At 38.1% G+C, this 13,019-nt stretch overlaps 1 protein-coding gene across 1 annotated transcript in view; it reads left to right on the forward strand.

Moving 5' to 3' along the window:
• The window catches only part of LOC5502437 (CCAAT/enhancer-binding protein zeta), a 28,245-nt gene extending 15,513 nt beyond the window's left edge, over positions 1–12,732 (forward strand). Inside the window, exons 31-34 of the mRNA XM_048730157.1 lie at positions 11,184–11,272; positions 11,787–11,823; positions 11,980–12,306; positions 12,685–12,732. Of these exons, the coding sequence (XP_048586114.1) occupies positions 11,184–11,272; positions 11,787–11,823; positions 11,980–12,306; positions 12,685–12,732 (501 nt within the window). The remainder of the gene's footprint in view (positions 1–11,183; positions 11,273–11,786; positions 11,824–11,979; positions 12,307–12,684) is intronic.
• Positions 12,733–13,019: the final 287 nt, after the last annotated feature.

Raw genomic sequence — 13,019 nt, forward strand, 5'->3', positions numbered from 1 at the left:
AGTTATCCTTGGTAACATAAGCTCCGTCTATGGTAACACTCAATAAATGTCTTCTTATAGGTTATCCTTGGTAACATAAGATCCGTCCATGATAACACTCAATAAATGTCTTATTACAGGCTATCCTTGGCAACATAAGCTCCGTCCATGGTAACACTCAATAAATGTCTTATTACAGGTTATTTTTGGTAACATAAGCTCCGTCCATGGTAACACTCAATAAATGTCTTCTTATAGGTTATCCTTGGTAACATAAGATCCGTCCATGATAACACTCAATAAATGTCGTATTACAGGCTATCCTTGGTAACATAAGATCCGTCCATGATAACACTCAATAAATGTCTTATTACAGGCTACCCTTGGTAACATAAGCTCCGTCCATGGTAACACTCAATAAATGTCGTATTACAGGCTATCCTTGGTAACATAAGCTCCGTCCATGGTAACACTCAATAAATGTCTTCTTATAGGTTATCCTTGGTAACATAAGATCCGTCCATGATAACACTCAATAAATGTCTTATTACAGGCTATCCTTGGTAACATAAGATCCGTCCATGATAACACTCAATAAATGTCTTATTATAGGTTATCCTTGGTAACATAAGCTCCGCCCTTGATAACACTCAATAAATGTCTTGTTACAGGTTATCCTTAGTAACATAAGCTCCGTCCATGATAACACTCAATAAATGTCTTATTACAGGCTATCCTTGGTAACATAAGATCCGTCCATGGTAACACTCAATAAATGTCTTATTACAGGCTATCCTTGGTAACATAAACTCCCCTCATGATAACACTCAATAAATGTCTTATTACAGGCTATCCTTGGTAACATAAGATCCGTCCATGATAACACTCAATAAATGTCTTATTATAGGCTATCTTTGGTAACATAAGCTCCGTCCATGGTAACACTCAATAAATATCTTATTACAGGCTATCCTTGGTAACATAAGATCCGTCCATGATAACACTCAATAAATGTCTTATTGTAGGCTATCCTTGGTAACATAAGATTTGTCCATGGTAACACTCAATAAATGTCTTATTACAGGCTATCCTTGATAACATAAGATCCGTCCATGATAACACTCAATAAATGTCTTGTTACAGGTTATCCTTGGTAGCATAAGATCCGTCCATGATAACACTCAATAAATGTCTTGTTACAGGCTATCCTTGGTAACATAAGCTCCGTCCATGATAACACTCTAAATGTCTTATTATAGGCTATCCTTGGTAACATAAGCTCCGCCCATGATAACACTCAATAAATGTCTTATTACAGGTTATCCTTGGTAGCATAAGATCCGTCCATGATAACACTCAATAATTGTTTTGTTACAGGCTATCCTTGGTAACATAAGATCCGTCCATGATAACACTCAATAAATGTCTTGTTACAGGTTATCCTTGGTAACATAAGATCCGTCCATGATAACACTCAATAAATGTCTTGTTACAGGCTATCCTTGGTAGCATAAGATCCGTCCATGATAACACTCAATAAATGTCTTGTTACAGGCTATCCTTGGTAACATAAGCTCCGTCCATGATAACACTCAATAAATGTCTTATTATAGGCTATTTCTTGGTAACATAAGATCCGTCCATGATAACACTCAATAAATGTCTTGTTACAGGCTATCCTTGGTAGCATAAGATCCGTCCATGATAACACTCAATAAATGTCTTGTTACAGGCTATCCTTGGTAACATGAGCTCCGTCCATGATAACACTCAATAAATGTCTTATTATAGGCTATCCTTGGTAACATAAGATCCGTCCTTGATAACACTCAATAAATGTCTTATTACAGGCTATCCTTGGTAGCATAAGATCCGTCCATGATAACACTCAAAAAATGTCTTGTTACAGGCTATCCTTGGTAACATAAGCTCCGTCCATGATAACACTCAATAAATGTCTTGTTACAGGCTATCCTTGGTAACATAAGCTCCGTCCATGATAACACTCAATAAATGTCTTATTATAGGCTATCCTTGGTAACATAAGATCCGTCCATGATAACACTCAATAAATGTCTTATTACAGGCTATCCTTGGTAACATAAGATCCGTCCATGATAACACTCAATAAATGTCTTAGTACAGGCTATGCTTGGTAACATAAGCTCCGTCCATGATAACACTCAATAAATGTCTTATTACAGGTTATCCTTGGTAACATAAGATCCGTCCATGATAACACTCAATAAATGTCTTATTACAGGCTATCCTTGGTAACATAAGATCCGTCCATGATAACACTCAATAAATGTCTTATTATAGGCTATCCTTGGTAACATAAGATCCGTCCATGATAACACTCAATAAATGTCTTATTACAGGCTATCCTTGGTAACATAAGATCCGTCCATGATAACACTCAATAAATGTCTTATTACAGGCTATCCTTGGTAACATAAGATCCGTCCATGATAACACTCAATAAATGTCTTGTTACAGGTTATCCTTGGTAACATAAGATCCGTCCATGATAACACTCAATAAATGTCTTATTATAGGCTATCCTTGGTAACATAAGCTCCGTCCATGATAACACTCAATAAATGTCTTATTATAGGCTATCCTTGGTAACATAAGATCCGTCCATGATAACACTCAATAAATGTCTTATTACAGGCTATCCTTGGTAACATAAGATCCGTCCATGATAACACTCAATAAATGTCTTGTTACAGGTTATCCTTGGTAACATAAGATCCGTCCATGATAACACTCAATAAATGTCTTAGTACAGGCTATGCTTGGTAACATAAGCTCCGTCCATGATAACACTCAATAAATGTCTTATTACAGGTTATCCTTGGTAACATGAGCTCCGTCCATGATAACACTCAATAAATGTCTTATTACAGGTTATCCTTGGTAACAAGCTCCGTCCATGGTAACACTCAATAAATGTCTTATTATAGGCTATCCTTGATAACATAAGATCCGTCCATGATAACACTCAATAAATGTCTTATTACAGGCTATCCTTGGTAACATAAGCTCCGTCCATGGTAACACTCAATAAATGTCTTATTATAGGCTGCCCTTGGTAACATAAGCTCCGTCCATGGTAACACTCAATAAATGTCTTCTTATAGGTTATTCTTGATAACATAAGCTCCGTCCATGATAACACTCAATAAATGTCTTATTACAGGCTATCCTTGGTAACATAAGATCCGTCCATGATAACACTCAATAAATGTCTTATTATAGGCTACCCTTGGTAACATAAGCTCCGTCCATGGTAACACTCAATAAATGTCTTATTACAGGTTATCCTTGGTAACATAAGATCCGTCCATGATAACACTCAATAAATGTCTTATTATAGGCTATCCTTGGTAACATAAGCTCCGTCCATGATAACACTCAATAAATGTCTTATTACAGACTATCCTTGGTAACATAAGATCCGTCCATGATAACACTCAATAAATGTCTTCTTACTGGCTACCCTTGGTAACATAAGCTCCGTCCATGGTAACACTCAATAAATGTGTATATTACAGGCTATGCTTGGTAGCATAAGCTCCGTCCATAGTAACACTCAATAAATGTCTTATTACAGGCTATCCTTGGTAGCATAAGATCCGTCCATGATAACACTCAATAAATGTCTTGTTACAGGCTATCCTTGGTAGCATAAGATCCGTCCATGATAACACTCAATAAATGTCTTGTTACAGGCTATCCTTGGTAACATGAGCTCCGTCCATGATAACACTCAATAAATGTCTTATTATAGGCTATCCTTGGTAACATAAGATCCGTCCTTGATAACACTCAATAAATGTCTTATTACAGGCTATCCTTGGTAGCATAAGATCCGTCCATGATAACACTCAATAAATGTCTTGTTACAGGCTATCCTTGGTAACATAAGCTCCGTCCATGATAACACTCAATAAATGTCTTATTATAGGCTATCCTTGGTAACATAAGATCCGTCCATGATAACACTCAATAAATGTCTTATTATAGGCTATCCTTGGTAACATAAGATCCGTCCATGATAACACTCAATAAATGTCTTATTATAGGCTATCCTTGGTAACATAAGATACGTCCATGATAACACTCAATAAATGTCTTGTTACAGGCTATCCTTGGTAACATGAGCTCCGTCCATGATAACACTCAATAAATGTCTTATTACAGGCTATCCTTGGTAACATAAGATCCGTCCATGATAACACTCAATAAATGTCTTGTTACAGGTTATCCTTGGTAACATAAGATCCGTCCATGATAACACTCAATAAATGTCTTATTATAGGCTATCCTTGGTAACATAAGCTCCGTCCATGATAACACTCAATAAATGTCTTATTATAGGCTATCCTTGGTAACATAAGATCCGTCCATGATAACACTCAATAAATGTCTTATTACAGGCTATCCTTGGTAACATAAGATCCGTCCATGATAACACTCAATAAATGTCTTGTTACAGGTTATCCTTGGTAACATAAGATCCGTCCATGATAACACTCAATAAATGTCTTAGTACAGGCTATGCTTGGTAACATAAGCTCCGTCCATGATAACACTCAATAAATGTCTTATTACAGGTTATCCTTGGTAACATGAGCTCCGTCCATGATAACACTCAATAAATGTCTTATTACAGGTTATCCTTGGTAACAAGCTCCGTCCATGGTAACACTCAATAAATGTCTTATTATAGGCTATCCTTGATAACATAAGATCCGTCCATGATAACACTCAATAAATGTCTTATTACAGGCTATCCTTGGTAACATAAGCTCCGTCCATGGTAACACTCAATAAATGTCTTATTATAGGCTGCCCTTGGTAACATAAGCTCCGTCCATGGTAACACTCAATAAATGTCTTCTTATAGGTTATTCTTGATAACATAAGCTCCGTCCATGATAACACTCAATAAATGTCTTATTACAGGCTATCCTTGGTAACATAAGATCCGTCCATGATAACACTCAATAAATGTCTTATTATAGGCTACCCTTGGTAACATAAGCTCCGTCCATGGTAACACTCAATAAATGTCTTATTACAGGTTATCCTTGGTAACATAAGATCCGTCCATGATAACACTCAATAAATGTCTTATTATAGGCTATCCTTGGTAACATAAGCTCCGTCCATGATAACACTCAATAAATGTCTTATTACAGACTATCCTTGGTAACATAAGATCCGTCCATGATAACACTCAATAAATGTCTTCTTACTGGCTACCCTTGGTAACATAAGCTCCGTCCATGGTAACACTCAATAAATGTGTATATTACAGGCTATGCTTGGTAGCATAAGCTCCGTCCATAGTAACACTCAATAAATGTCTTATTACAGGCTATCCTTGGTAGCATAAGATCCGTCCATGATAACACTCAATAAATGTCTTGTTACAGGCTATCCTTGGTAGCATAAGATCCGTCCATGATAACACTCAATAAATGTCTTGTTACAGGCTATCCTTGGTAACATGAGCTCCGTCCATGATAACACTCAATAAATGTCTTATTATAGGCTATCCTTGGTAACATAAGATCCGTCCTTGATAACACTCAATAAATGTCTTATTACAGGCTATCCTTGGTAGCATAAGATCCGTCCATGATAACACTCAATAAATGTCTTGTTACAGGCTATCCTTGGTAACATAAGCTCCGTCCATGATAACACTCAATAAATGTCTTATTATAGGCTATCCTTGGTAACATAAGATCCGTCCATGATAACACTCAATAAATGTCTTATTATAGGCTATCCTTGGTAACATAAGATCCGTCCATGATAACACTCAATAAATGTCTTATTATAGGCTATCCTTGGTAACATAAGATACGTCCATGATAACACTCAATAAATGTCTTGTTACAGGCTATCCTTGGTAACATGAGCTCCGTCCATGATAACACTCAATAAATGTCTTATTATAGGCTATCCTTGGTAACATAAGATCCGTCCATGATAACACTCAATAAATGTCTTATTATAGGCTACCCTTGGTAACATAAGCTCCGTCCATGGTAACACTCAATAAATGTCTTCTTATAGGTTATTCTTGATAACATAAGCTCCGTCCATGATAACACTCAATAAATGTCTTATTACAGGCTATCCTTGGTAACATAAGATCCGTCCATGATAACACTCAATAAATGTCTTCTTACTGGCTACCCTTGGTAACATAAGCTCCGTCTATGGTAACACTCAATAAATGTGTATATTACAGGCTATGCTTGGTAGCATAAGCTCCGTCCATAGTAACACTCAATAAATGTCTTATTACAGGCTATCCTTGGTAGCATAAGATCCGTCCATGATAACACTCAATAAATGTCTTGTTACAGGCTATCCTTGGTAGCATAAGATCCGTCCATGATAACACTCAATAAATGTCTTGTTACAGGCTATCCTTGGTAACATGAGCTCCGTCCATGATAACACTCAATAAATGTCTTATTATAGGCTATCCTTGGTAACATAAGATCCGTCCTTGATAACACTCAATAAATGTCTTATTACAGGCTATCCTTGGTAGCATAAGATCCGTCCATGATAACACTCAATAAATGTCTTGTTACAGGCTATCCTTGGTAACATAAGCTCCGTCCATGATAACACTCAATAAATGTCTTATTATAGGCTATCCTTGGTAACATAAGATCCGTCCATGATAACACTCAATAAATGTCTTATTATAGGCTATCCTTGGTAACATAAGATCCGTCCATGATAACACTCAATAAATGTCTTATTATAGGCTATCCTTGGTAACATAAGATACGTCCATGATAACACTCAATAAATGTCTTGTTACAGGCTATCCTTGGTAACATAAGCTCCGTCCATGATAACACTCAATAAATGTCTTATTATAGGCTATCCTTGGTAACATTAGATCCGTCCATGATAACACTCAATAAATGTCTTATTATAGGCTACCCTTGGTAACATAAGCTCCGTCCATGGTAACACTCAATAAATGTCTTCTTATAGGTTATTCTTGATAACATAAGCTCCGTCCATGATAACACTCAATAAATGTCTTATTACAGGCTATCCTTGGTAACATAAGATCCGTCCATGATAACACTCAATAAATGTCTTATTATAGGCTACCCTTGGTAACATAAGCTCCGTCCATGGTAACACTCAATAAATGTCTTATTACAGGTTATCCTTGGTAACATAAGATCCGTCCATGATAACACTCAATAAATGTCTTATTATAGGCTATCCTTGGTAACATAAGCTCCGTCCATGATAACACTCAATAAATGTCTTATTACAGACTATCCTTGGTAACATAAGATCCGTCCATGATAACACTCAATAAATGTCTTCTTACTGGCTACCCTTGGTAACATAAGCTCCGTCCATGGTAACACTCAATAAATGTGTATATTACAGGCTATGCTTGGTAGCTTAAGCTCCGTCCATGGTAACACTCAATAAATGTCTTATTATAGGCTATCCTTGATAACATAAGATCCGTCCATGATAACACTCAATAAATGTCTTATTACAGGCTATCCTTGGTAACATAAGCTCCGTCCATGGTAACACTCAATAAATGTCTTATTATAGGCTGCCCTTGGTAACATAAGCTCCGTCCATGGTAACACTCAATAAATGTCTTCTTATAGGTTATTCTTGATAACATAAGCTCCGTCCATGATAACACTCAATAAATGTCTTATTACAGGCTATCCTTGGTAACATAAGATCCGTCCATGATAACACTCAATAAATGTCTTATTATAGGCTACCCTTGGTAACATAAGCTCCGTCCATGGTAACACTCAATAAATGTCTTATTACAGGTTATCCTTGGTAACATAAGATCCGTCCATGATAACACTCAATAAATGTCTTATTATAGGCTATCCTTGGTAACATAAGCTCCGTCCATGATAACACTCAATAAATGTCTTATTACAGACTATCCTTGGTAACATAAGATCCGTCCATGATAACACTCAATAAATGTCTTCTTACTGGCTACCCTTGGTAACATAAGCTCCGTCCATGGTAACACTCAATAAATGTGTATATTACAGGCTATGCTTGGTAGCATAAGCTCCGTCCATAGTAACACTCAATAAATGTCTTATTACAGGCTATCCTTGGTAGCATAAGATCCGTCCATGATAACACTCAATAAATGTCTTGTTACAGGCTATCCTTGGTAGCATAAGATCCGTCCATGATAACACTCAATAAATGTCTTGTTACAGGCTATCCTTGGTAACATGAGCTCCGTCCATGATAACACTCAATAAATGTCTTATTATAGGCTATCCTTGGTAACATAAGATCCGTCCTTGATAACACTCAATAAATGTCTTATTACAGGCTATCCTTGGTAGCATAAGATCCGTCCATGATAACACTCAATAAATGTCTTGTTACAGGCTATCCTTGGTAACATAAGCTCCGTCCATGATAACACTCAATAAATGTCTTATTATAGGCTATCCTTGGTAACATAAGATCCGTCCATGATAACACTCAATAAATGTCTTATTATAGGCTATCCTTGGTAACATAAGATCCGTCCATGATAACACTCCATAAATGTCTTATTATAGGCTATCCTTGGTAACATAAGATACGTCCATGATAACACTCAATAAATGTCTTGTTACAGGCTATCCTTGGTAACATAAGCTCCGTCCATGATAACACTCAATAAATGTCTTATTATAGGCTATCCTTGGTAACATAAGATCCGTCCATGATAACACTCAATAAATGTCTTATTATAGGCTACCCTTGGTAACATAAGCTCCGTCCATGGTAACACTCAATAAATGTCTTCTTATAGGTTATTCTTGATAACATAAGCTCCGTCCATGATAACACTCAATAAATGTCTTATTACAGGCTATCCTTGGTAACATAAGATCCGTCCATGATAACACTCAATAAATGTCTTCTTACTGGCTACCCTTGGTAACATAAGCTCCGTCTATGGTAACACTCAATAAATGTGTATATTACAGGCTATGCTTGGTAGCATAAGCTCCGTCCATAGTAACACTCAATAAATGTCTTATTACAGGCTATCCTTGGTAGCATAAGATCCGTCCATGATAACACTCAATAAATGTCTTGTTACAGGCTATCCTTGGTAGCATAAGATCCGTCCATGATAACACTCAATAAATGTCTTGTTACAGGCTATCCTTGGTAACATGAGCTCCGTCCATGATAACACTCAATAAATGTCTTATTATAGGCTATCCTTGGTAACATAAGATCCGTCCTTGATAACACTCAATAAATGTCTTATTACAGGCTATCCTTGGTAGCATAAGATCCGTCCATGATAACACTCAATAAATGTCTTGTTACAGGCTATCCTTGGTAACATAAGCTCCGTCCATGATAACACTCAATAAATGTCTTATTATAGGCTATCCTTGGTAACATAAGATCCGTCCATGATAACACTCAATAAATGTCTTATTATAGGCTATCCTTGGTAACATAAGATCCGTCCATGATAACACTCAATAAATGTCTTATTATAGGCTATCCTTGGTAACATAAGATACGTCCATGATAACACTCAATAAATGTCTTGTTACAGGCTATCCTTGGTAACATAAGCTCCGTCCATGATAACACTCAATAAATGTCTTATTATAGGCTATCCTTGGTAACATTAGATCCGTCCATGATAACACTCAATAAATGTCTTATTATAGGCTACCCTTGGTAACATAAGCTCCGTCCATGGTAACACTCAATAAATGTCTTCTTATAGGTTATTCTTGATAACATAAGCTCCGTCCATGATAACACTCAATAAATGTCTTATTACAGGCTATCCTTGGTAACATAAGATCCGTCCATGATAACACACAATAAATGTCTTATTATAGGCTACCCTTGGTAACATAAGCTCCGTCCATGGTAACACTCAATAAATGTCTTATTACAGGTTATCCTTGGTAACATAAGATCCGTCCATGATAACACTCAATAAATGTCTTATTATAGGCTGTCCTTGGTAACATAAGCTCCGTCCATGATAACACTCAATAAATGTCTTATTACAGACTATCCTTGGTAACATAAGATCCGTCCATGATAACACTCAATAAATGTCTTCTTACTGGCTACCCTTGGTAACATAAGCTCCGTCCATGGTAACACTCAATAAATGTGTATATTACAGGCTATGCTTGGTAGCATAAGCTCCGTCCATAGTAACACTCAATAAATGTCTTATTACAGGCTATCCTTGGTAGCATAAGATCCGTCCATGATAACACTCAATAAATGTCTTGTTACAGGCTATCCTTGGTAGCATAAGATCCGTCCATGATAACACTCAATAAATGTCTTGTTACAGGCTATCCTTGGTAACATGAGCTCCGTCCATGATAACACTCAATAAATGTCTTATTATAGGCTATCCTTGGTAACATAAGATCCGTCCTTGATAACACTCAATAAATGTCTTATTACAGGCTATCCTTGGTAGCATAAGATCCGTCCATGATAACACTCAATAAATGTCTTGTTACAGGCTATCCTTGGTAACATAAGCTCCGTCCATGATAACACTCAATAAATGTCTTATTATAGGCTATCCTTGGTAACATAAGATCCGTCCATGATAACACTCAATAAATGTCTTGTTACAGGCTATCCTTGGTAACATAAGCTCCGTCCATGATAACACTCAATAAATGTCTTATTATAGGCTATCCTTGGTAACATAAGATCCGTCCATGATAACACTCAATAAATGTCTTGTTACAGGTTATCCTTGGTAGCATAAGATCCGTCCATGATAACACTCAATAAATGTCTTGTTACAGGTTATCCTTGGTAACATAAGATCCGTCCATGATAACACTCACTAAATGTCTTATTACAGGCTATCCTTGGTAACATAAGATACGTCCATGATAACACTCAATAAATGTCTTGTTACAGGGTATCCTTGGTAACATAAGCTCCGCCCATGATAACACTCAATAAATGTCTTATTACAGGTTATCCTTGGTAACATAAGCTCCGTCCATGATAAAACTCAATACATGTCTTATTACAGGCTATGCTTGGTAATATAAGCACCGTCCACGATAACACTCAATAAATGTCTTTTTACTGGCTGTCCTTGATAACATGTCTTATTCCAGGCACTCCTTGATAACATAAGCTCGGATGAGTTCGAGTCCGATGACGAAAAAGCTCAAAATAATGAAAGCAAGAAGATGAAAACAAGCGGGTATGATTTCGTAAAATGGGAGATGGTTAAAAATGGTCATAGTTAAGGTGGTAGTGGCTGTTGTGATTGCGGCGGTCGTGTTTGTGTTATTGATGGTAATGGTGATGATGGTGGTAGTGATGATGGTGGTGGTGGTGGTGATGATGGTGCTGGTGGTAGTGATGGTAGTGGTGCTGGTGGTGGTGATGGTAATGGTGATGGTGATGGTGGTAGTGATGGTAGTGGTGCTGGTGGTGGTGATGGTAATGGTGATGGTGATGGTGGTAGTGGTGGTGGTGGTGGTGATGGTGGTGATTGTGATGGTAGTGGTGATGGTGGTGGTGATGGTGGTGGTGATGGTAGTGGTGATGGTAGTGGTGATGGTTGTGGTGATGGTGGTGGTGATGGTGGTAGTGATGGTAGTGGTGATGGTGGTGGTGGTGGTAGTACTGATGGTTATGATGGTGGTAGTGATAGTGGTAGTGATGATTTTGTCGATCGTGTTTGTAATGATGATACCTATATTCTTTTGCAGGAATGACATCAGCTCCTTGTTTGCATCCGCCGACGAGGTAGATTACAGCCTTAATGACATTTTTTTTTCGTCAACACACGTCCTGCGTAAATCATGTATCATCCGTTCATAGTGCATTTTTAGTTCGCCCATTTGCTAACAGTACATCTTGTAATTCGCTCGCATTTGCTAACATTTCATCTATGCTGTGCAGTTCGCTCATCTGCTGGAGACTTCTGATAACTCTGCGGGTGGCCGTGAGGAGGTGCAACGCAATGGAGCCGGCAAAAAGCAAATCAAATGGGAGCAACGTCAACAGGTCTTCGCAAAGACAAGAGGGAAAAGAGAGAATCAATTTGCAAAGACAAGAGGGACGAGGGGTACACAAGGGGGTGGTAGAGGGACGAGGGGTACACAAGGGGGTGGTAGAGGGGAAAGGGGAGCACAAGGGGGTGGTAGATGGGAGAGGGGAGCACAGTGGGGTGGTAGAGGGATGAGGGGTACACAAGGGGGTGGTAGAGGGGAAAGGGGAGCACAAGGGGTTGGTAGATGGGAGAGGGGAGCACAAGGGGGTGGTAGAGGGACGAGGGGGGCACAAGGGGGTGGTAGAGGGACGAGGGGTACACAAGGGGGTGGTAGAGGGGAAAGGGGAGCACAAGGGGGTGGTAGAGGGGAGAGGGGAGCACAGGGGGGTGGTAGAGGGGAGAGGGGAGCACAAAGGGGTGGTAGAGGGATGAGGGGTACACAAGGGGGTGGTAGAGGGAGGGTGTCACATGGAAGGGGATACGCCCGAGGGGGGAGAGGACGGGGAGGAAGAGGCGAAATGTCTAGATGATTATTAAGTCCTAGCATTACGTGTTCCTCTTAGTTAGGTATTTGTAATTTATCCTATTCACTTTTAACTTGCACATCATTTTAGAAAACCAATGTCACCAATCAGACGAAAGTGCCAACTCCAAGATTGTGAAAAGTCATATGCTAGGGGATAATCTGATTTTTTGTCTAGTATTATTGTCTTACTGTATGTCATTGGTTTATTCGCATGTATCAGGTCTCGAACATCGTTAGAAATAGAATTAAAATAATATTGAACTAGAAAATATTTACTTCGATTGCCCGCTTCCCATATTGCTTTGCCGTAATATAGTAGAAAGTGCTTATTTCTAACATTTTAGATAATGTAGTTTGTAAGAGGAATTAAATTCCCAAACCGAACTTAATGTCAGAATGCTTGCTATAACAATCAATGCTGAA

This window comes from Nematostella vectensis, chromosome 7 (genome assembly GCF_932526225.1).
Source record: "Nematostella vectensis chromosome 7, jaNemVect1.1, whole genome shotgun sequence".
NCBI classification, from domain to species: domain Eukaryota; kingdom Metazoa; phylum Cnidaria; class Anthozoa; order Actiniaria; family Edwardsiidae; genus Nematostella; species Nematostella vectensis.